The sequence below is a fragment of the Lampris incognitus genome, chromosome 18 (genome assembly GCF_029633865.1).
Source record: "Lampris incognitus isolate fLamInc1 chromosome 18, fLamInc1.hap2, whole genome shotgun sequence".
Classification (NCBI taxonomy): Eukaryota; Metazoa; Chordata; class Actinopteri; order Lampriformes; family Lampridae; genus Lampris; species Lampris incognitus.
Genome location: NC_079228.1, coordinates 38,783,702 through 38,807,376, shown reverse-complemented (window position 1 = coordinate 38,807,376; position 23,675 = coordinate 38,783,702). Strand labels below are relative to the sequence as shown.

General features: G+C 46.6%; 2 protein-coding genes across 5 annotated transcripts in view; one reads left to right on the top strand and one right to left on the bottom strand.

The window, feature by feature from the left end:
* The first annotated feature begins 471 nt into the window (after window positions 1-471).
* LOC130128451 (vesicle-associated membrane protein 2-like) lies at window positions 472-11,339 on the top strand. Its single transcript, XM_056298059.1, has 5 exons — window positions 472-575; window positions 2,530-2,647; window positions 4,554-4,712; window positions 10,666-10,717; window positions 11,173-11,339. The coding sequence occupies exons 1-5, from the start codon at window positions 472-474 to the stop codon at window positions 11,337-11,339; spliced, it is 600 nt and encodes a 199-aa protein (XP_056154034.1).
* A 4,417-nt stretch (window positions 11,340-15,756) lies between these two features.
* Window positions 15,757-23,675, bottom strand: part of chd4a (chromodomain helicase DNA binding protein 4a) — a 39,176-nt gene continuing 31,257 nt past the window's right edge. For 2 of the 4 annotated variants that reach the window (XM_056298941.1, XM_056298942.1), the window contains exons 30-41: window positions 23,117-23,250; window positions 22,615-22,759; window positions 22,269-22,431; window positions 21,957-22,054; window positions 21,405-21,645; window positions 21,047-21,112; window positions 20,565-20,741; window positions 20,232-20,340; window positions 19,803-19,935; window positions 19,150-19,345; window positions 16,402-16,565; window positions 15,757-16,129 (exon numbers count right to left, since the gene is read on the bottom strand). In XM_056298941.1, coding sequence (XP_056154916.1) covers window positions 16,115-16,129; window positions 16,402-16,565; window positions 19,150-19,345; window positions 19,803-19,935; window positions 20,232-20,340; window positions 20,565-20,741; window positions 21,047-21,112; window positions 21,405-21,645; window positions 21,957-22,054; window positions 22,269-22,431; window positions 22,615-22,759; window positions 23,117-23,250 — 1,641 coding nt within the window. In that variant the 3' untranslated portion in view covers window positions 15,757-16,114. The remainder of the gene's footprint in view (window positions 16,130-16,401; window positions 16,566-19,149; window positions 19,346-19,802; window positions 19,936-20,231; window positions 20,341-20,564; window positions 20,742-21,046; window positions 21,113-21,404; window positions 21,646-21,956; window positions 22,055-22,268; window positions 22,432-22,614; window positions 22,760-23,116; window positions 23,251-23,675) is intronic. The other 2 variants (XM_056298943.1, XM_056298944.1) reach the window with 1 other exon arrangement.

Here is a 23,675-nt window from a genome sequence, read left to right as displayed (position 1 = left end):
TGCAGCATGAGTTGAGGGTGATGCTGGGAGGTGGAGGATGGCTTGTGGGTGATGCTGGGAGGTGGAGGATGGCTTGTAGGTGATGCTGGGAGGTGGAGGATGAGTCGTGGGTGATGCTGGGAGGTGGAGGATGAGTCGTGGGTGATGCTGGGAGGTGCAGGATGAGTTGTGGGTGATGCTGGGAGGTGGAGGATGAGTTGTGGGTGATGCTGGGAAGTGCAGCATGAGTTGAGGGTGATGCTGGGAGGTGGAGGATGGCTTGTGGGTGATGCTGGGAGGTGGAGGATGGCTTGTAGGTGATGCTGGGAGGTGGAGGATGAGTCGTGGGTGATGCTGGGAGGTGCAGGATGAGTTGAGGGTGACGCTGGGAGGTGTAGCATGAGCTGAGGGTGATGCTGGGAGGTGCAGCATGAGTTGAGGGTGATGCTGGGAGGTGGAGGATGAGTTGTGGGTGATGCTGGGAGGTGGAGGATGAGTCGTGGGCGATGCTGGGAGGTGCAGGATGACTTGTGGGCGCTGCTGGACGTGGCTGATAGACTCAGTCACCAGTCTGATACTGATGACTCAGAGTCTGAGTCAGCCAGACAACTTCTTCACATCCACCGTCCTGTTTCGCACAAGGCCAGCTCCTTCACTCAGCAGCACGCGATGCTGTGTGTGTGTGTGTGTGTGTGTGTGTGTGTGTGTGTCTGTGTGTGTGTTTATCTCTGTCTGTCAAATCCATCCATCTCTGTTAAGAACAACCTCGGTGGCTTTCGGCCATTAATCTGCTGCCATAGCAGAAAACACAGGCCTGTGTTACACAGCACATCCAACACAACTGCTGTAGTGTGTCTGTGTGCGTGCTTGCGTGCGTGTGCGCATGCATGTATTGTGTGCGTGTGTGCATCATATTGATGGTATTTATTGTTTAATATCTAAACACCTGGGTTGTTGGTACGATGCGTAGTTTGATACACAAGAGACACATACAATCATGACTGATTTAAACGGTATGTATATGTATGTATATGAATATGTACATGTGTATATATGTATGTATATATGTACGTGTGTGTATGTATATATGTACATATGTATATATGTATGTATATGTGTGTACATATGTATATATGTATATGTATGTGTGTGTATACGTATGTATACGTGTGTATATATGTTTATATGTATAGATGTCTATGTAGGCAGCATTTGTGGGTGAAGCTAGCATGTCTATAATGGCAGTGTTGTGTTTAACGAGATATAAATGGTTAAAGTCCGGCTTAATTCAGGTCAGTTCATCTCACTTTAATCTACAAGTGACGCCTGCGCTGTCAGACTGATTAAAAGCCCAGCAATTAAAAGAGGTTTCGGTCACGTCAGGCCTCGGTTTGTGAAACGATAGCACTTTTACAGACTGGGTCCTCTCGACATAAGAGGGCCTGAATCAAACCAAATGGGTTTACTTTCGGGATGACTCAACTGCTCTGGACGTCCGGGTAGCGCGGCGGTCTATTCCGTGGCCTACCAACACGGGCATCGCTGGTTCGAATCCCCGTGTTACCTCCGGCTTGGTCGGGCGTCCCTACAGACACAATTGGCCGTGTCTGCAGGTGGGAAGCCGGATGTGGGTATGCGTCCTGATCGCTGCACTAGCGCCCCGTCTGGTCGGTCGGGGCGCCTGTTCGGGGGGGAGGGGGAACTGGGGGGAATAGCGTGATCCTCCCACGTGCTACGTCCCCCTGGTGAAACTCCTCACTGTCAGGTGAAAAGAAGCGGCTGGTGACTCCACATGTATGGGAGGTGTGTGGTAGTCTGCAGCCCTCCCCGGATCGGCAGAGGGGGTGGAGCAGAGACCGGGACGGCTTGGAAGAGGGGGGTAATTGGCCACCCAGATAGCAAAATTACTGTGGCCCGGACCCGTCCCACATACCGCGTGGAGAGATGGCACTTGGGCGGTCCGCTCCTGTTTGCCAGATCTGGGCCAGAACCAAGCCATAGCAATGCCGCATGTGCCACATATTTGCCAAAGGTGGCCATATTTGTTTTGTGATATTTGGGCCATATTCACCATTTACCACACGGGCCACTTCAGGGTCACATCCAGACCACATGTTGCCCAGAGCACCGCATCTTTGCCAAAAAATACCCACATGTGACTTGGCATATTTGGGCCATATTTGCTATTCTACATGTGGGCCACTTCAGGCTCACATCCATTTTGTCAGGGCCAGAAGAAGACCATCCGTGCCGCATCATTGCCTGAGGTGGCCCACATCCGGATGCTATCTGGGCTGGGGAGAAAAAGAGGGAAAAATCTGAAAAAGAAAAAAAACCCAACCCAGCCAAGCCACATGTGCAGACCGTCACATGGTGAGATGAATGAGCAGGTTTTCTAACCAGCAGGACAAAAACTTAACGTGTTGATGATGAGCACACGTGTCTCTTGTATTGAATGGAGGAACAAGTGTTCCTCTGAGAGAAGTGATGTTTGGTTTGCTGTATATTTACTATCTCCCCTCCCCCCCCCTCTCTCACACACACACACAGGTCCACCCCAGATGCAGCAGGCACCCCTGGAGCTCCAGAGGGGGAAGGAGGGTCGGCTCCAGCCCCAAACCTCACCAGTAACAGACGACTGCAACAAACACAGGCCCAGGTGGACGAGGTGAGGACTCTTCCTGTGTGTGTGTGTGTGTGTGTGTGTCCTTCTGCTTTCCCTCCCCGGTGTTGAAAACAACACGGCAGCCTATAAAAACACACACTTATCAGGATGGAGTGTGCTTGGTGTGGGTAGGAGAATAAAGGAGTGTAGACAATGAGATGGGATGACGTGAAAGAATAAGAGACAGGGCTCAGCCAGAGGTCAAAGGTCGGGATAAACGTCGATCCAAAAGGTTCTTGGGTTGTGATCTTGTTGATGCTCCTTTCTAAGACCTCGTTCCTTCTTTACCTTCTTGAGTTTGTTTGAGATTTGCTCCCTTGTTCTACTGAAGCCAGCCATCTCCAGCTCTGCTCTTCTTCCTCACAGTTCCTGCCAGTTTCGCTTGCATTTCTGTGGATGCCCACAGCACCAGCAAAGCGTTGGTCTCTTCCACAGACCACTCCCAGATAGCATCCGGATGTGGGCCACCTCAGGCAATGATGCAGCACTTGATGGTCTTCTTCTGGCCCTGACCAAATGGATGTGAGCCTGAAGTGGCCCACATGTAGAATAGCAAATATGGCCCAAATATGCCAAATCACATGTGGGCCTTCTTTGGCGAAGATGCGGTGCTCTGGGCAACATGTGATCTGGAAGTGACCCTGAAGTGGCCCGTGTGGTAGATGGTGAATATGGCCCAAATATCACAAAACAAATATGGCCACCTTTGGCAAATATGTGGCACATGCGGCATTGCTACGGCTTGGTTCTGGCCCAGATCTGGGAAACGGGAGGGGACCGCCCAAGTGCCATCACTCCACGCGGCATGTGAGCCAGACGAAAGTGTTGGGTGTGGGACGGGTCCGGCCCACAGCTATTTTGCTATCTGGGCTGGCTCGACTTTTCGCTGCTGCTGCTTTCACTCATGTTTTCTCAAAATGGCGGCGAATTTCTTATTTTCACTGCAGAACTAAACATCAACAGACATGCAAGGATTAAGGGGCGGCAAGTTTCTTGCCGTAGCCCCTCCCATAGACACTGATGTCAGCGATTCCAACTTCTGGTCCACCAATTTTGCGGAGCCGTGCCAGTGCCAGTTTCTTGGCACTGGCACCAGTCTTTTTTCAGTGGAAATGCGTGGAACCGGTTCTAGATTAGGCGCCGGCACCGGGGCGGTGGAAAAGGGCTATTTGAGTCGTGGTTGAGATTTCTACACAGAAATTCTTTGTTAACATGCAAACAACACAATGTATTTTACATGTGTATTCTTATACAGTTTCATACCCTAGCTGGTGTAATGGACAAATGTTAAAGCCAAACTCCTGGTATGTGAAAACTTTGCTGAATCGCTGCGACTCCTCTTTGACTGACTACTGGAATGTCCAATTAACTTCTAAGACGAGTTCTGTCGCTATCGTGATTCGGTTTCAACTTCAGTGTGGCGTCTGCACAGTAGAAAGACCGAGCAGACTTTTGCTAACGCACCAATAGAAGGACTTTATCATCTTTCAATAGTGTTGAATCATGATGAAATTCGGTTATCTTCATGTAGTGATACACTTTTTTTGTCCAAATTGGTGATGACGAGAATCTATTAAGTTAAACTTCTCACAACAGGTCATCCAGGTAGCGTAGCGGTCTATTCCGTGGCCTATCAACACGACAATCACCGGTTTGAATCTCCGTGTTACCTCCGGCTTGCTCGGGAGTCCCCACAGGCCTTACTCTTTTGCAGTTTGCCCAACAACACCTCTTCATCCTTTCATCCATCCATCGGGCCGTCAGGGGAATCAGAGACGAGTACTGGACGAATGTTGGTGGATCGATGTGTCAATCATTATTTTGTAAACCCTCTATTCCAGTTCGGATTCCAAATCGGGTTCGGACCGATCCCCTCCGTTGACACTGAGGCTGTGTTATTGTGGTGCAGGTGGTGGACATCATGCGCGTGAACGTGGACAAGGTTCTGGAGAGGGACCAGAAGCTGTCGGAGCTGGACGACCGGGCCGACGCGCTGCAGGCCGGCGCCTCGCAGTTCGAGAGCAGCGCCGCCAAGCTCAAGAACAAGTACTGGTGGAAAAACTGCAAGGTGGGAGCTCCTATCTGCTGGGATGATGTAGAGATCACCCAATAAACCCTTTATACACCCTTCATAAACACTCTAGGAACATCTCAAACCCTCTACAAACCACCTATTAACCCTTTATTAACTCTTTATTAACCCTTTATTAATCCTCTGATGCTAACTGGTGCAGGCGAGGGAGCAGGGTTTGCTCCATCACTTTTTGTTTTGTGTTTTTATTACCTGTATTTTTGAGGGGGGGGGGGGTTTTCCCGCCATCTTCAACCTTTCCAACAGATTCCTACCTTCATGCTGCTTTTGCGCCACAAAAAAATGTAGTGTCAAATTTTTTACAGATTCATGTAAGAAAATTCAAAGACAAAATGAAACCTGCCAGCTGCAGTGAGATACATCAAACGGGTCAGAGTTTTGTGAAACGCGATGAAATATTCTTAAATCACGAAAAACAATCTTACATCGTCAGTTCTTGAGTAAACGGTTTTTAAAATAAATGATAAAATATTTCTGTGATTTTAAGACTGTCAGAGTTATAGTTCGTGGACAGATAATAGTTTTTAAAGTGTGTTTTGTGCCTATGGTAGTAACCACTGTAGTCACTTCACATTCCTAAAGGCAATACCCCAAGAGTCTACAAAACTCCTCCCCAGATAGTACATGTATACGCTGTGTGGTTAGGGTTAGAGTCGCCACAGAAAGTTACGTGTGTGAGCATCTCATCAGTTCCAGTTCCACTTGTGTTGAATCTTAATCTTCGAACAACCCAAACTTGTCAAGATTTACACAAGTCCCTCGTGCCACATCAGCATTACTGTACATTAACACAGTGGAGGACATGAGAGGAGTCTCACCTGCATCAGTGCTGCACGGCTTTCCAAACAGCGCTTCCTGGTGGTGAACAATGGCAGCTCTCTTATTTGTTTCTGCAAGAGAAGAGACGTTCTCAAATCAGCTTTTGACATGCTGTCCTTGCACCGTCATTACATTCATCCTGTCTGTCGCGGATTCAGGGGGCAGCCGGGACGCAAACCCGGGCCTCCCGCACCACGGGCGACTACGTTAACCAGTCGACTAAAGGGTCCGACCCGTTAAGTAGCGAGTCTAGTTATCCGTGGTCGTTACACTGTCGGATTCATGACAGGAACAGGGTCAGACTCAGGGTCAGACTCAGGGTCAGACTGAGGGTCAGACGAGCATGTGAGAACATCTCTCACCAGCAGGAATCAGGGCGTGTAAACAATGATCGCTTCACCCGACACATACACATCACCGGACCGCTGATGTGTGTGTGTGTGTGTTTGCAGGAGTGCGAATGTGTGCATGTAATTGTTTCCGGGCTTTTATGTTGAAAACGGTTGTTTCCCAGCATGCACCGCGGGTGACTTTCGAACACAGCTCCGGCTCGGCTCTGGAAACAACAGAGAAAGAAGGTCAGACTGGCCTTTCTTCTAGGACGTACTGGGACGGTGTAAACGGGAGCCGGTAATGCGATACCCTTCCCACGGGTCGTCTTTTAAACTGCAGAACACGTTGCCGCCGGTTTTATGCTGAGGGCTGCACAGTGCAAGCTGCGTGAAAGTCAGACCATATATCATTAGTGGGGGGGGGGGGAGTGGGTCTGTACGGGTCTGTGTTCTCACGTTCAGAGAAAACGACTTCCTCGTGCACGGAGCAAGGAGGCGTTCGTCACCGCCGTCGCCATTTTAGAAACTCCTGGCAGCTTGGCGGTAAAGCTGAACCATTTATCCCTTTTATTGTGAAGGCCTCAAATCTGACTTGATGCACCGCGAGGACTCTGAAACAGAGAAGGAAAGAGAACTTAAGTAAAAGTACTGCTGCTTTACTGACAAACTACTTTAATACAAGTAAAGGTATTGATGAAAAAAATGACTCAACAGAGCTAATTAGCTGATTACAGAAAACTAATTACTTAACTCAGGCAATAACTTAGCAAGTTACTTTTGTTCTTCTGATGTCTACAAACAAACTCAACTGTAGCTCCAAAAACACAGACATATTCTTTAGTTAACAGCCCATATTAACGGAAATAAACACCGCGATAGGAAAACGCTCAGTGCGAGAATAGAACGAGGTTTTCTCTTGCACCCGAGACAGGACCGTCCTGTGTTAGCCCTTTGGTGGATCAGGTTGGATCACACTAAATGTAAAATCCATCAGTAATGACCTCAACCGTCCTCATCAGCTCTCGCAACACTAAAGTTTAAAGGGAGAATCGACTCCGTGCATAACCGTAGTCCACCGACTTCCGGTTTCTACAGCAGCGGTCATTCCAGTTTCCTGTTTGTTGGCGTGTGTTGTTGACAACGGCACGTTTTGTCGCGACGCCTCCAGGATTTATGGATAAATGTCAACCACACGCTCAGAGCTGTCGACAAACTTTCACCTGCGCCTCCCAGCACACGGGGGGAAAGTTTCACGTTGTACATGTCAAGCTCCGTCCACAGTTATGAGGATGAGTCCGAGTCCGGATGGACGGACCCTCACACCTGTGGACGACCCTCGCAACTGTGGACGACCCTCGCAACTGTCGAACACAGGTCGCCCGCATGACCGGCGACTGTGCCAACCAGTCGACTGGTTAACGTAGTGGTGCGGGAGACCCGGGTTCGAGTCCCGGCTGCGGCGGTTCCCGGCTGCCCCCCCGAATTTGCACCGTCCAACCAGATCTCCTGTCCTCTAACATCTGGTTTTACTTGGAAATACGTCACTTTACGGGGGCGCGGTAGGCCCTGAGCGCCGTCTTTAAGGAAAGTAACGCAGTGGGATCTGCTGATCTAAAATCTGCCTTCACCATGTCCAGTCTGCCGTAAAGTGAAAGCTGGAGTTTCGTTAGAGACTTCCGGTCACTGAGAAGCAAGGCCATCCGCAGAGAGCCTGCTTGTTTCACCACCATCTTCATCCCGCCGTTTGCCCCCCCTCCACCATATTGAATATTCCTCCACTCATCCGCCTACCACCGTTTTTCCCTGTTCAATATGAATTCAATAAGCCCCGCCCAAAGTGCCGTCAATCTCTCGCCACAGATGGGCGGAGTGTTGGCGGACCGATCAGTAACCAGGATTTAGAGAGCGATGCGTGAGGAGAAAGGCTGCAGAGAGGAGGGGGGGGGGGGGACAGAGAGAGAGAGAGAGAGAGAGAGAGAGAGAGAGAGAGAGAGAGAGAGAGAGAGAGAGAGAGAGACAGAAAAATCCCAATCTGGATTACAGAGTCAGTCAGGGATTAAAGAGACAGCTGTGATTTGTGACATAAACCCTCCCAAACCTCAACCCCCACTTCTATTTCCCCATCTCCATCTATCCACCTCTCAATACACAAACACAGACGAGACCAAGCTAGCTGTTCCCCTCTCTCTCTCTCTTTCTGTCTCTCTCTCTCTCTTTCTGTCTCTCTCTCTCTCTCTTTCTGTCTCTCTCTCTCTCTCTCTCTCTCTCTCACACACTCAAAATGACCGTTTCCGGGTTTGTCCGTCTCTCTGCTCACACACACACACACACACACACACACACACACACACGAGACCTAGATAGCCGTTCCTGTCTCTCTCTCTCTCTAACCTCTGGTCCTTGTTAATCTCCCTCGTCCGCTCTCCCGACCCCCCCCCCCCCATCAGAGATGATGTGGCGGCCTCTCTGCCTTCCATATTTTGATCTATATTCATATAAAAAGGATCATTATTCAGTAAAGCTCTATACCAACTCAATGTCCTGTCCGCCCCCCCCCCCCTGGGGTGGTGGGTGGGTTTATTACAGCGGCTGCTCCGGTGGTACTGACATGAACTATTTTAATCACCTGAACTCTATACCACTCATAATATTAACCCTGACTGAATTTGTCTTTTTCCTTATTTATTTCTTGTTCTTATATGAAGATATTGCTATGATTTTCCCTCTTAAGACAGCCTTCGGAGTATCCCATAGCATGGGAGGTGAGACCTCTCCATTATCCCTGAATTCTAAGTAAAGACTAGTTTCTTGCCCTGTGTGATGGCCCGGCGGCCTGTCCAGGGTGTCTTCCCGCCTGCCGCCCAATGACTGCTGGGATGGGCTCCAGCATCCCCGCCACCCTGAGAGCAGGGTAAGCGGTTTGGATAACGGATGGATGGATGGACTAGTTTCTTTTTTAATTTGTTCCTTCAAATAGGGATCATTGAGTAGACCTGAATTTGGTTTCCATCAGTGGCGGCTGGCCAGTACAGGGCGCTGGGGTGCCGCCCCCTTCAAATATCAAGAAATGAAAATCTACTTAAACATGTTACATATGGGGGCGTCCGGGTGGCGTGGCGGTCTATTCCGTTGCCTACCATCGCCGGTTCGAATCCCCGTGTTACCTCGAGCTTGGTCGGGCGTCCCTACAGACACAATTGGCCGTGTCTGTGAGTGGGAAGCAGGATGTGGGTGTGTGTCCTGGTCGCTGCACTAGCGCCTCCTCTGGTTGGCTGGGGTGTGTTTGGGGGGGCGGGGACTGGCACTACGTTCCCCTGGTGAAACTCCTCACTGTCAGGTGAAAAGAAGCGGTGGGCGACTCCACATATAGCGGAGGAGACATGTGGTAGTCTGCAGCCCTCCCCGGATCGGCAGAGGGGGTGGAGCAGCGACCAGGGCAGCTCGGAAGAGTGGGGGGATTGGCCAGATGCAATCGGGGAGAAAAAGCAGAAAAAAAAACATGTTAAATATAATGTAGTTGTATAATAATAATGATGAAATAAAAGTGTTGTCAGTCTGTGAGCGCCTGTCAGCAGCATTCAATATTGGTTCAAATGGTCTTCGGTTGATTCCTGTCTGAATACATATACTTCCTGTCTGAATACATATACTTCCTGTCTGAATACATATACTTCCTGTCTGAATACATATACTTCCTGGATGAGGGGCGCCGGCCAAACCATACCTTAAGTAAGCCCCCAGACTTGTGGCGAGCAGGTGACCCGAGGCTGCTGTCTGATTGGGTTCTTCAGATTTTCCAGGGGGCGCAGTTCTGTGCTGCCCCAGACACTCCCACTTTTACTGGCAGTGAATTGGTATTGTTTTAATGTTTTTTGATCTAATGTGATTGGACGATTCTCGTGGCTGTCAATCACGTTCACGCCCACCGCCTCGTCTCGACTGTCAATCATCCACCGTCTACGAACCCTGATAAAATCTATAGGCTACATGGTCCTTCTTAATAACCTTGTGACTGTGCTGCACCAAGGTGAATTGCCCCCCCCCCTAAATTTTTAGCACCAGCCGCCACTGTAGCGTTCTTTGGTCGCAGGTCAAAATCAACAGATAAATATATTGGTGCATGGTCACTTAAATCTATTGTTCCAAGTCCACAGGAGTTTATTTTGTCTTTATCTTGGTTATGAAACAGTCTATCCTTGTTTATACAGAATGGGGGGCAGAATAGTGAGCGTAATCCCTTCTGTTAGGGGAAAAGTCTCTCCCGATCGCAATTAGGACAACATCCTCTAAAAGTGTGTTAACTGTCTTGTGTGGGGACTTTGTCCCATGGGGTTTTCTACTGGAAGAGTCTAACTTTGGTTGTAATTGTAAATTTAAATATCAACCCACATATCAGGAGATAGGGCCCTGTGATGGCCTGGTGGCCTGTCCAGGGTGTCTCCCCGCCTGCCGCCCAATGACTGCTGGGATGGGCTCCAGCATCCCCGCCACCCTGAGAGCAGGATAAGCGGTTTGGATAACGGATGAATGAATGTCTTAGTTTACCCAGTGAATCAAATAAACCTCATTATTAACCCTAACTTCCATCACAGTCGTTCCCTTTGCCTAAACTTGCCCCTGACTAGCATAGTTTTTCTTTCCAATAGTTGATGGTAAACCCAAATCTAATTAATGACTGAAACACATTGTGTTACGCGTTTGTGTGGTTCGGGTTGGGTTTGACATGCCAACTGCTTCCTGTTTCTTTTTTCAATTATTATTTCTCTTTAATCTTGCAGATGATGATAATGATGGCTGTCATTGGTATTATATGTGTGGGAGTTGTCTTCTGTAAGTAACCTGAAGCGCACACACACACACACACACACACACACACACACACACTTACCATACTTCATAAAAACAACAGCAAATTAAATATTATCATTTAATTAAAATTTAATCAAAATTAACTATTCGCAAATTAAATTAAAAAATAGGATCATTAATTTAACACATAATTAGCCAAATCATTATGACCACCTCCCTAATATGCTGTTGGCCCTCCGTGTGCCGCCAAAACAGCGCCGACCCGCCGAGGCACGGACTCTACAAGACACACGAAACAAGCTTGTACTGCTATGTATTAGAAGTTTTTTTCCTACATCTATATATATATATATTTATATATTTATATATACACACACACACACACACACACACATGAATAAAGACGCGATATGATAGATGATGTGCTATGATATGACGAATGGTTGGACATTCGTCATGTTTCCTCTGACTGCTAGCTATAATTGAGCTCTCTTCTCTTGTCCAGTGTACTTCTTCTACTGAACTGGTCTTCACGGTGGGACTCAAGTGGAAGGACGAGACCAACGACGTCACCACCGAGGTCAAATCCACACCTCCTCCTCTTCTTCTTCCTCCTCCTCCTCTCACCGATGCCTTCCTCTGAAACCACCGGGCGACAGCTTTTACGCGTCCCGGCCCACCCCTTTGTTTCGTCTCCATCAACGACAACAACAAAAAAAGCCTTTAAAAAGCAGGTTTCCCTCTAGTCCAGTGTTTCTCAACCCAGTCCTCAAGGACCCCCTATCCTGCATATTTTCTTTGCAACCCTGAATAGGTGCCTGTTTGTAGTTATTCAACCAATCAGCAATGAATTTTGTCAGACGTTGCACACCTTGCATAATTAAGTGCTGCGAGATGATTGGTCGGGTAAGTACAAGCGGGGCTACCTATGCAGGGTTACAATGAAAATCTGCAGGGTAGGGGGTCCTTGAGGACTGGGTTGAGAACCACTGCGTCTAGTCTGCCAGAAACCCGTATAGAGTTTGGATAGCGACTGGTGGCGCCCTCCCCGCTCTGAGTCCACCATTAACGCGTTGCAGATTTCAGCGTCCTCCTTAGAAACAATGGCAACTTTTCAACATGGCTAGAACTGGTTTTGCGCTCTTGACTTATCCGGTTAGAAATATCAAAAGATTTGCGAAGAATGTGCATAAAAGAGTCCCGTTTCCAAACGCGGTGGGGCCGGGCTTTTCAGGTGTAGCCCCCTTATCTACCGGGAGCTAGCGTTAGCAGCCGTCGCATCGCTAGCAGTGTAGCAGACCTGGTCAGTCCGCTGTTCTTTATAAAGCTAGAACACTATATCGCTGTTTTAAGACGCCATTGGGTCAGTTGTGTGTCTGGTGTACGTTACCTTAAACCCCACCGGTCAGAGCAGCGACTCTTCTTCCAACCCGGAAGAAGCCCGTCCGTCTCTCTCGCCTCCTGACTACGCTAGCAAGCTGAGCGAACGGAGCATACCTAGCTAACGGGCTAGCTTCCCTCTCATCTGGGCGTTCGCGCTTCTTCTGCTTCTTCTTCTTCTCTTGGTTTACTGGCGGATCGCAAACAGCGTTAAGGTGTATACCGCCACCTACCGTACAAACGTGTGTAACGTCGGCTCAAAAAGCGGTCGCAAACGTTCGTCGTAATAAAAATGGGAGGGGTTTAACCCTATAGGGCCGTTCGTGACGTTATGACGTCGATTAGTTGCTACGTCACAGGAAATACGCGATGTTTATTCTCCGTTCATTTCCTGCGATTGTCTTAACTGTTGTTTGCCCGTCGCCGTGTCGGCCCCGTCAAACTTCGGCGCTCTAATTTTCTGATGGCTTTAATGATTCTACTGGGAATCTTAATGTTTTTGTTCTAAACTACTAATAAGACCCGTTAGCTAGGGGCTAACGGGTCTTATTAGTAGTTTACACTAGCAAGCTGAGTGAACGGAGCATACCTAGCTAACGGGCTAGCTTCCCTCTCATCTGGGCGTTCGCGCTTCTTCTGCTTCTTCTTCTCTTGGTTTACTGGCGGATCGCAAACAGCGTTAAGGTGTATACCGCCACCTACCGTACAAACGTGTGTAACGTCGGCTCAAAAAGCGGTCGCAAACGTTCGTCGTAATAAAAATGGGAGGGGTTTAACCCTATAGGGCCGTTCGTGACGTTATGACGTCGATTAGTTGCTACGTCACAGGAAATACGCGATGTTTATTCTCCGTTCATTTGCTGCGATTGTCTTAACTGTTGTTTGCCCGTCGCCGTGTCGACCCCATCAAACTTCGGCGCTCTAAAAGAGGCAAAGCCAACCTGCTAGCTGCTAGCTTGATGAGGAAGGTCTGGTTTCTGCTGATCCAGGTTTGTTTAACGCGTTGGTATATCTGGCACTTCCGGTTTAAGGCCGAGTTTATAATGAGCAGGTTGTGCGAGTGAGACGGAGACACCGAGAGGCTTATAGGAAACACCGCGGAGCTTTCTCTGATGGCTTTCATGATTCTACTGGGAATCTTAATGTTGTTGTTCTAAACTACTAATAACACACGTTAGCCCCTAGCTAACGAGTTTTACCCTTTAGCCGAGCGGTTAGCGACGTCGCCTTGTGGCGCGGTACACCTCGTATCGAATCCCGCACCGGTTGAGAAAGTAACCGGTTACATTGTTGTTGTTTCTTCTTTTTTGTTTGTTTGTTTTCGTGGTATGTGACGGTCTTTGTTGTTACGCCTAATGGAAGCCATCAGAACACATAACTGTGCTCTTTCTGATGGGATCCGTCGACACCATTAGATCGTCGCCCGGGAACGCGCTAAAACCCCGATGGCTTTGCTGATTACTGGAAACCACCAGGTTTCTGGCGGCTTTTCAGCAGAATATCTTTAAATTGCTCGTTTTATTTTTCACAGCTAGTTTTTCGAGGATTGACCCAAAGGATATGATAGAAGGCTGTGATATTTATGAAGATTGCATGGATAAGTAGACACGCTGGCCGCTGGCTGGCGGGTCTGACCCTCTAGTCTAGCGGTTAGCGATGCCTCCCGCGGTGCGGGCGATACAGGTTCGCTTCCCGGCCGCGGCAGTTCCCGTGGTTGCGTTGTCCCCCGAATTCGCTACACTACTGTGAATCTTATTCTCTCGGCTTGTTCCCCGTTACTCAGGGGTCGTAACAGGGGATTTTGTAGTTTCCATCCTGTGAGGGCACAGCGCCGACGGTGGCCGTTGTTGACTCGGGCCTGGGCTGATCCGGTATGGTCTTGTCAATCCACATAATGGTTTGGCAAAATGTTACGTCAGATGCCCCTCCTGAATCCTGACACAACCAGGAACCGGTTACGTCAGATGCCCCTCCTGAATCCTGACACAACCAGGAACCCTATGGACGGGGCACAGCTAAAGCCCTGGATGCCGTCCCAGTATTCATGGACTGGTGCCCATACCTGTCTCCATTATAAATAGAATATGAACCCCCGTTACACGTGGAGTTTAAGCTTAGCAGCCCATGCCACACTCCGTTATCATTACTACTTCTTTAATTATCCTTAATTGGTGGTTTTCAGCGTGTTACTTGTGTCCTATTGTTTTAGTTTCTCAGAAAACCACAGTATTCCTGACTGTAGTTCTATTGCTAAAGTGTTCTCATGTCTTTGTCACAAAGGCTGCAGAGCTAACAGAAAAGTCACATCTGGCCCACATCTGTTTTGAACTAAACCTGAGTTAATGGATACCTGTTCTCTCCACCTCTTCACTAAACACCTGCCATCCCTGTGCGTTGAATGTTTCGTGGACACTGCCCCCTGGTGGCCAATACTGGTATAACGCCAACAGGCCATCCGAGAGACGAGGTTTCTGAGATTTGCTTGATTACAATTTAACAATTGTGAGAAATAATACAATATCTTTTTTTTTTTGGTCCAATTTGTGTCCATGTCTGTGAAACGAGTTTTGGAGTATTGGAACTGTTGTGATCCAGCAATAGATTTGTTCTTTGTACCTATCCATCTTTTGGATGTCTTTACCTGTTTTGTATGTGCATTATGAGCTTTGTCACGTTTGATTTTGCTGTATAAAGATATCTAAACACGTTTTTTGAATGGGAATCCTGCTCTGCAGAGTACGGACTCATGCGATGTGTGTAAATTCTGTAATATAAAGGGGGTGTGATGATTTAATGACTGTTGGGAAGAGATTAGATGGGATTCTTCTGGACTCTGATGGGGCCATTTTGATGGCTGTTTGATGGAAATCAGAGGTTTCTTTTTGAGATATCCCCCCCCCCCTTCAGTGTTTCTTCGTGTGATAGGAACAGGACCTTTCATTCAGTTCTTGTCAAAGTCATGCTAACTGTTGACTGGGACTGCAAATAAATTGTTTGCAAAGAAAGGCCGCCTGAGAGTACTGACTGACTCGCACCACTGAATCTGAGGAAAAAGAACTGCACAGTATACACGCTAGACTGAAATAACACATAGAAGTGTGTCAGTTCGTTTCATTTCATTAGTTTATGAATCACAGTAAAGCCAATTTTTTTCCTTTATAAAGTAATATTTGACTTGCGTGACTATTTGCTTTCGTTTTGTAATACTGAGCTACAAAAAAAAAAAATCCAAAATACCAGAGGTCTCACCGTGGAAGAAATCTGTTAAGATATTTCTCAACTCAACATTTGTTTGTTCTTTTGGGAACAGAGAGTCAGCAATTCATTAGACTTTTTTTTTTTTTTTGAGAAACTGCTTAATTGTGTGGCTAAGCCAAGTTACAAAAAACCCTTTGACAAACAAAAGGAACAAACGGACTTCCAAGTAGTCATGAAAAAGAATCCAAACAGAAAGAAATATGTGGAATTCAGTGGAGGAGATAAAGAAAACATCGAATGTTAGCCAAAATATATTTGGGTTATTAAGAGTGAATACACAATGTTCTCCAACATCTCGGCAACTGATGACAAGTGCTTGAGCAAGGCAGCAGAGCGGCTCAGTGGGAAAAAGTGTCAAGACTGTGATTGTACTGGTTATACTGGTCAGCTGTCTTAACGGTACAACAAAACAAACATTGTCTCTTTATTACATTTTGTTTATTTAGGTCCCAAAAAACCATCATAATAACATTATATCAATAATATTAATACAGAAATTGAAAAAAAATAAAATAAAAAAAAAATAAAATAAAATAGCTTTTTTTTTGTCCACAGCCTCAAAGTGGGGGGAAGGGTGGAAAGGAGGTTTGAATTCTCTAGAAACTTTGCAAAGTCTGTTTGGGAAGGGGGGGGGGGGGGCAAAAAAAGTGAATGGGGCGTGGCTTCAAGCTTAGGCGACTTGTCCGTCATCTGCTGTGCACCAATCAGGAATGTTGAGGTGGGAAACGAGGGAGGCGGGTTTTATGAGGTACAGGAGGAAGAGGCGAGCTGAGGTTCAGGCTACTGCTGTGACATCTGAGGAGAGACAGAGAGAAAGGACATGTTACAAAACATGGATAGTCTGCCATCGTCCCTGTACATGTTCACTCTGGTGCTTTTTACAGAGGTACTGATTTCAGTCAGTCGGAGGGTGAAACACTTCCTATTTAACTTTGTCAGTTCACAGTACTTCAGAACATCATCTTCTCCATGTAATATCTGTTCTAGACAAGTAGTGTAACAAGAACCCAGCTAGGACTACATATTCCAGCCAAGTCTCTTGTCTTTAAGCTGTGTGTGCGTGTTACCTGTTGTGTCTGTGTCTCTGGGCCTCTGCTCGCCAGTCGGCTCAGAATGTTCCTTTCTGACATCTGGAGTCGCACGGCAACCGGCGGTATCCGGGCAATGGTTGCCGGAAGGCGGGTGACGTCCGCCTTCATGTCGCTGAGCAGCTCCTCCAGCTGCTTCAGAACTAAGAAAGAGATACAGAAAGAGAGATACGGAGATAAGGAGGGGAGGAGGTGAAAGGAATGGAAAGAAAGACAAGGTGAATAAGAGTGAGGTAGCAAGAGAGAGACAGACAGATGAGGGAGAACCAATAGAAAGAGAGGGAGAGAAAGACAGACAGACGATAAGAGAACAATTCTTTCTCCCACAGTTGCGCTCAGGGCCAGGCACGACTTTGTTTGTCCGTGTGCTGGACCACAATCCTGCAGGGGTTTTTTTGTTTCGTTTTGTTAAGAGTTCAGGGTCCATTGGCTGATTTTATCTCCCAGATGCTTTTCATTCCCACATACTCGTATGTTTTCTTCTACTTGACATTACATATAACTCTACCTCTGACTGGCATTCTGCTGTAGTAGCAGTACTTACAGTAATAAAGGATAAAGGGCCTCCTTTATTACCGTAGCAGTAGCAGGATCGCATAAAAACATTGTCATGATATATTTGCAAAACAAAAAATTACCCCCCTCCCAAGTATCACTAATGAAACTTTTTCTAACAACTGACCTACCCAACTCTCCTCTCTGTCAGAAATACTCCCCCCCCTTCCTCTCGGCCAAGTCAAAGGGGTCAATCGGGTCAAGTCAAAGTTCTTTATAAAGCACATTTGAAAACTATCCACATTGACCAAAGCACTGCACAGACCAGAGCAGGTAGCTAAAACACAAATACAAGAAACCTTGACATAGACAACAAGGCACATAGCTCATAGGCATGAATAAACATCACATGGGCATAGGCACAAGCCAGAAATCAGCCACGTCAGAAGGATTCAAACGCTAGAGAATTAAAGTAAGTTTTGAGCTGGCACTTAAAAGAGTCAATGGAGGGGGCAGATCTGATAGGGAGGGGAATGCTGTTCCACAGTCTAGGGGCTGCAACCGCAAAGGCGCGGTCACCCCTGAGCTTACGTTTAGAGGAGGATAGCCAGGAGTCTCAAGTCAGCTGACCTGGAGGTGGAATGGACGGTTAAAAGGTCTGTGATATAGGAGGGGGCCAGTCCATTTAGGGCTTTATAAACAAACAGGAGAACCTTAAAATCAATTCTGAAACGCACAGGCAGCCAGTGGAGAGAGGCCAGTATAGGGGTAATATGGTCTCTCTTCTAGGGACCTGTCAGGAGACTGGCTGCGGTGTTCTGGACCAGCTGTAGGTAGGACAGCGACGAGTGACTAATCCCAAAATACATGGCGTTGCAGTAGTCCAAGCGGGAGGATATCAAAGTGTGGATGACTTTCTCGAGATCTTTAAAAGAGCGATATGACTTGACTTTGGCAATGGTACAAAGCTGGGAAAAAAAAGGCTTTCACTGCTGCATTAACTTGCTTGTCAAACTTATCAAATACCACACCAAGGTTTTTGACATGATGTTTGACAAGGGTGGACAGGTTGCAAAGACTGTTGGTTAACACTTTAACGGAGTGAGGGGGCCAAATAGCACAACTTCAGATTTGCCTTCATTCAGCTTTAGGAAGTTTTCTGCAATCTAAGCACTGTATGTCCTCAAGGCAGTTCAAGAGACTGACTAGATTGGATTGATTGTTTGGTTTCAGGGGGAGATAAAGCAGAGTATCATCAGCACAATAGTGGAAGGAAATGTCATATTTATGAATGATTTGACTGAGGGGAAGCATGTATATAGGGAAAGGAATGGGACCTTGGATAGAATCTTGTGGGACTCCAGCAGGAGAGACTAGCTGAGGGAGAGGAAAAATTGCCTATGTTAAGAAGCTTCTATTTTTGAGGTATGATGTGAACAATTTTAAGGCAGAGCCATTAACACCAACCCCATACTGGAGACAATCTATTAAAATGTCATGATCCACAGTATCAAATGCCGCACTGAGGTTAAGAATTAGAACGGCACAGTCACCGGAGTCAGCTGAGAGGAGCAGGTCATTGTACATGTTCAGTAAGGCAGACTGTGCTATGATAAGCCTCAAAACCTGACTGAAATCGTTCCAAGATTTGTTTTGGTGTAGGTATGGCAGTAATTGATTGAGAATAACCTTTTTGATAACCTTTGACAGGAATGAAGTTTAGAAATAGGTCTGTAGTTACTTGGTTAGGTAGGGTCTAAGTTAGGGGGTTTTCAGCAGGGGCTGGACCACTCCATGCTTGAAACAGGTTGGAACAGTACCAATGGCCAGGGAGCTATTGATAATGGAGAGGATGCTGGGCCCAGCTACTTCAAAAGAAATCCTTCAGAAGGGCAATAGGGACAATGTCATGGGGGTAGGTTGTAGGTTTTATGATGGAAACAATCTTTGTAAAGGTAGGTATCGTGATAAGTTAGAAGCAGTCCAATTTAGAAGAACTGACCAGTGAGAATGCTAAGTCACTGGGGGGGTGTCGGGCAGGACCCAAACTTCAGCTCGTTTGTTAGGTAAATCAAGTTCACCTGTTGTACCAGGTGATACAAGACCGGATTACAAATCTGGAACACCTGACACGACAGGTCAAAATCATAAACTATATGGCAGAATAGGAAACCAATATCAGTGTTACTGGAGAACCTGATTGAGAACTACTGGTCTAAGCTGCCCACATACCTTTGTGCAGGACGGCGTTAGCCGGCTTGTTCCCGGCCATAGACTCCTTGCTGAGGTGTTGGTGGGACTCGGCCAGACACTCCACCTCACTGAAGCGTGTGTTGAGGGCCATGGAAGGGTGGGAGGGATCCTCTGACATGTTGAGGTAGGCCGCTCGCCGGAGCTGCTCCTCGATTACTAGGGCCTGCTCCAGCAGCTAGGGGAAAAGAGGGAGGGTTATTTAAGACAGGGTCCAACAGTTGACAAACCACCTCACCCTGTACACACATCATTCTAGTGAGTTATCTTAGCTGCTGCCGTTCACGGGATCTTGAAACACAATTCTTTCAAGTCTCAGCCAGCTTTTCCTCAGCCAATTCTGATGATGAAGTGAGACTAAGGAAATACTATTTGTTGTGTTTTTACAAGGTAACGGCCACTAATTATTATCCAACTGTCAGACTTCATAACTTTCTTTCCTTGGTCTCAGCTTTGTGAGACGATTTCCTTGGTTTAAAATTAAATCAGAATGAAAATCCTTCAACAAGCAGCTGCTTTTGCAGTGATAACATCCACCACCAGAACCAACAAATAAGCGTAAATAAAACAATGAGATTCTTTTCTTGGCTCAGCCCAAGCACTGTATGAATACATTTGACTTGTGCCCTTCCTACCTTGAACCTCCTAGCCAGGAACTTGTTTTTGATTTCCAGGAAGTTGCCGCGGTTCATCTCTCCCTTGAAGGGCTCGTTGAGGATGGCATACTTCACATCATTTTGAATGTCCTGCCAGCGAGCGTAACCATGTCTGAAGAAAGGCCGTAGTCAAGGGCAACAACCAAAAGATTACCATTATCAGCACCGTTGCACTTTAATGCCTCTTATTATGCCTGTATATAGCCAATCCTTGTGTATATATCTGAAGATTATTGTGTTGTTATTCTATGTTAAGTACACTGAGAACCATGAAACCGGAGTCAAATCCCATGTGTGTGCAAACTTAACACGGCCAATAAAATCTGATTCTGAAACGCCACCACTACTTAGTCTGAGTTAAACATATGATCATCTCTCTGAAAATCAGGACAAGTGAGAAAAGGATACTGTATGATGCCAGCCAGCAGCCAGTAGTCATGGCGACGGTGCCAGATCTCGTTGGTCTTCTTGGTAACTGTGGCAGCACGCTCCTCATTCTGCCACAAAGAATGGAGCTCTAGCGATAAACAGATGTAAATATTTAGATGAATATAGATGATAGATAGATAAAGATGAAATGTTAAAGAGCTCTGCATGTATGTATAATGACTATATTATTAACAAATAAGTATCAGATTAGTTCAGTGCATTTTGTCCATGAGTGAGTACACGTGTTACAAGTATTGCCTTCAGTGTGTGCGTGCATGTGTGCGAGTGTGTTTCATGTGTGTGTGTTTGTACCTGTGAATCCTCCGTCAGCAATGTTGAACATGAACCTGGTCTTGGCTTTCTTCTTTTCCTCGCTGGTTCCACCCCCTGCAGCCCCACCCCCAATAGCTCCGCCCTCTTTGCCGCTGTCTCCATTTTGCAGCTTGGCCCCCTCCTCAGGCTTTAGCCCCTCCTTCTCCTCCTTCTGGTCTGTGGGCAGGGAAGAAAACAGCGGAACAACAAGAACACATTAATTTACCTTTCAGTGATATTCAAACTGAAACAAATACTTCTAAAGAAGAATACTGGAGTTGAGGTGGACTGCGTACGATGTATTATGCAGCCAATGTAGATGAATGGAGGTAGCCTATAATTCATATAAGAAAACTGTACAGGTTGCTCCCCTCCCTTGCCTGTAGTAGTGATCTTAACAGCCCACCAGTGCTCTCGGTTTAGCTGCGGCTGGTGTCTGTGTGGAGGATTAAAAGAGTGACGGACGGGAAATGGTACGATACCTTTCTTTTCATCAGCAGCTGGAGTGGTGTCCATTTTTTCCGTTTTGTCTTCCTTCTTGTCCTCTGCTGTTGAACAGTCGAGACGTGCACAAGCACACACACACACACACACACACACACACACACACACACACACACACACACGGGAATAAAGTCAATTGTTGAATGCATTTGAAAGTAAGAAACACCAAGCAAAAACCCCACAGCAGAAATGCTGTATTACTGTGCAGTAGATACGGAATAATTGTTATCACAAAAACAACAATAACAGCAATAATAACCATATATACTGTATACTACTAAGTAAAGAGAGAAGCAAAGTATGCGTAATTCAAATTCACAACCAAACAGACATTACCTTTGGCCTCAGAGGCTGAATCTGATTTGACCTCTGACCCTTCCGTCTTGGCCTCAGGTGGAGACTTGGTCTCTTCACCCCCCTCTGTGCTCTCCTTCTCTTTCTCCCCATCTTTCTCCTTGTCTGCTTCCCCATTGCTGGGCTTGTCCGTCTCCATGGCCTCCTCGCCGTTCTTCTCCTCCTTCTTTATCCTCTGCTCTGCTATTGGACTCCTCTCATCATCATCTGGTATGGCAATCACCTGACACAGACAAGGAGGGAAAAGTAATTTATTGAATAAAGACAATGAAAATGAAATAAAAACTGAATGAAAAACTGAACAGATCTTGTCTCGCTGAACTTCCTGACCAACACCAGAGAAGTATGGGAGGTGGGCGTGTGAATTGGGAAGAACTGTATTCTTTAAATTTCACATGATAGTTTTGGCATTCATTTTGTTCTGGCGACCAAAGCAATCGAATGCTTATGAGATTAGCTCCTATCAGAGAAAGAGTTTTATTTTAGATCTGGTTTTAATACACGGATTTCCCTGAAACTCGTCACCACTCTTACCTCATCGTCATTCTTGCCATCCTTTTCTGCTTCTCCATCCCTTTTCATCTCCTTCTCTGCATCTTTCGCTGCCTCGTCGCTCTTGGAGGAGTCGTCAACTAGAGAGATGCATTCATTGATCAGCCAGTTCAGTTTTGGGATGACCAACCAACCACAGATGGCAACAGAGAGTTATATTCCATCATAGGCCAGGGAAAGGGTGTTTGGGGTGAAGGGTTACACGCATATATTTAGGGCCGTGTGCCAGAGGGTATGTGTGTGTTTCGTTATGTTCTTACATGTGGAAGGAGTCTGTGTGTATTACATTCTTACCTGTGGCAGGTGTGTTGGGCTGGGTGTCTACAGGTGTGCCCGTGGAGGGCGTCTTGCCAGGGGAGTCGGGGTGGGCTATGGCGGCAGCAGCCTTCTTGCTCTCCTCCAGCTCAGCCATCCAGGGCATGGACCACTGGCCATTAACATGCTCAAACTCCTGAACCTGAACAACACGGACAGAACAACATGGTCAACACATTCCATCACATGTGCATCCAGTTGCTGAAATTCACAAATCTGGAAGAGGGTGCAGGAAGACAACTGGGGGATAAGTAAAATCAATAAATAAAGTTTAAAAAAAAACATGCATACATCAGGACGCAAGAAAAATTTAGTGGACCCTCGCCTTTTTGCGGATGAGTGACATGACGCCGATGCGGGTGAGGACATGTTGTCTTGATAACCCTTCCCTGGGGACACCGTCAGCGAACGTCTCAGCTCCATCTGCCCCTGGCTCACAAAGGTGTCTCATAAACAGAGATACATAGGCCCTGAGAAAGAGATGGAGAAAAGATAGAGAGAAAAACAGAGACACCATGAAAAAGAAAGAGTATAGAGAGTCAAAGGGTTAAGAAAGGGACAGAGTGGAGGGCAAAGGGGGAGAAAAGAGGGAAAGATAGTAAGAATGGTATAAACAAAGCAAGAAAGGAAGAATATGGGGAAAGAGGGTGAAGAAGATGTCAGTTTGACACCACTCCAAAACACTTCAGATAAACATACATCAAAATCAATTAACCACATTTGTTTTAACATGGTCAGTATTCCATATTAAACCCCAACAAATATTCTCTCCAGAAAATGTTTGTTATAATTTTGTTCTGTTCAGTTGACAAAGTGACAAGTCATACTTGAATTCTTTCTCAGACTTCCCTCGGAGGTCTCTGACCAGCCACTGGGTGGTGAAAGCGTCCTGAGGGGGCATCCCATAACGCATCACCGCATTCAGGAAGGCCTTCCTCTGCCGAGAGTTGAAACCCAACACCTAGGAAAATCGCAGGGGCCAGAGGTGAATCTTCATACTAAGTGACAGTACGCCAAAGTAATGTTTGTGAGTTGACATCGCAATGGAAAGGAAATTAAGGCTGATATTAAGGGAGACCAAAACTGGGGCGGGTGTGTGCACACAAACAAAACTAGACTTTTTCTTCAAACAATCTTAGAAAACAAAGACACTAGATAGGTTTTCTACACCAGAAAAATACCAAATCAACATTTAGGCAAAGACATAAGGCCCAGGTTACATTGTGCTCCAAATGGTTGAATTAATGGCTAAAAGTGTGCTATTTAGGACTCAGGACATTGGGATTTAGGACTATTTGCAAATACTATCTCACATAAGGCTAGCATGGACCCATTTTTGAATGACTTTAAAATGCTTTTTTCTTTAATCTATACCCTCGACCATTT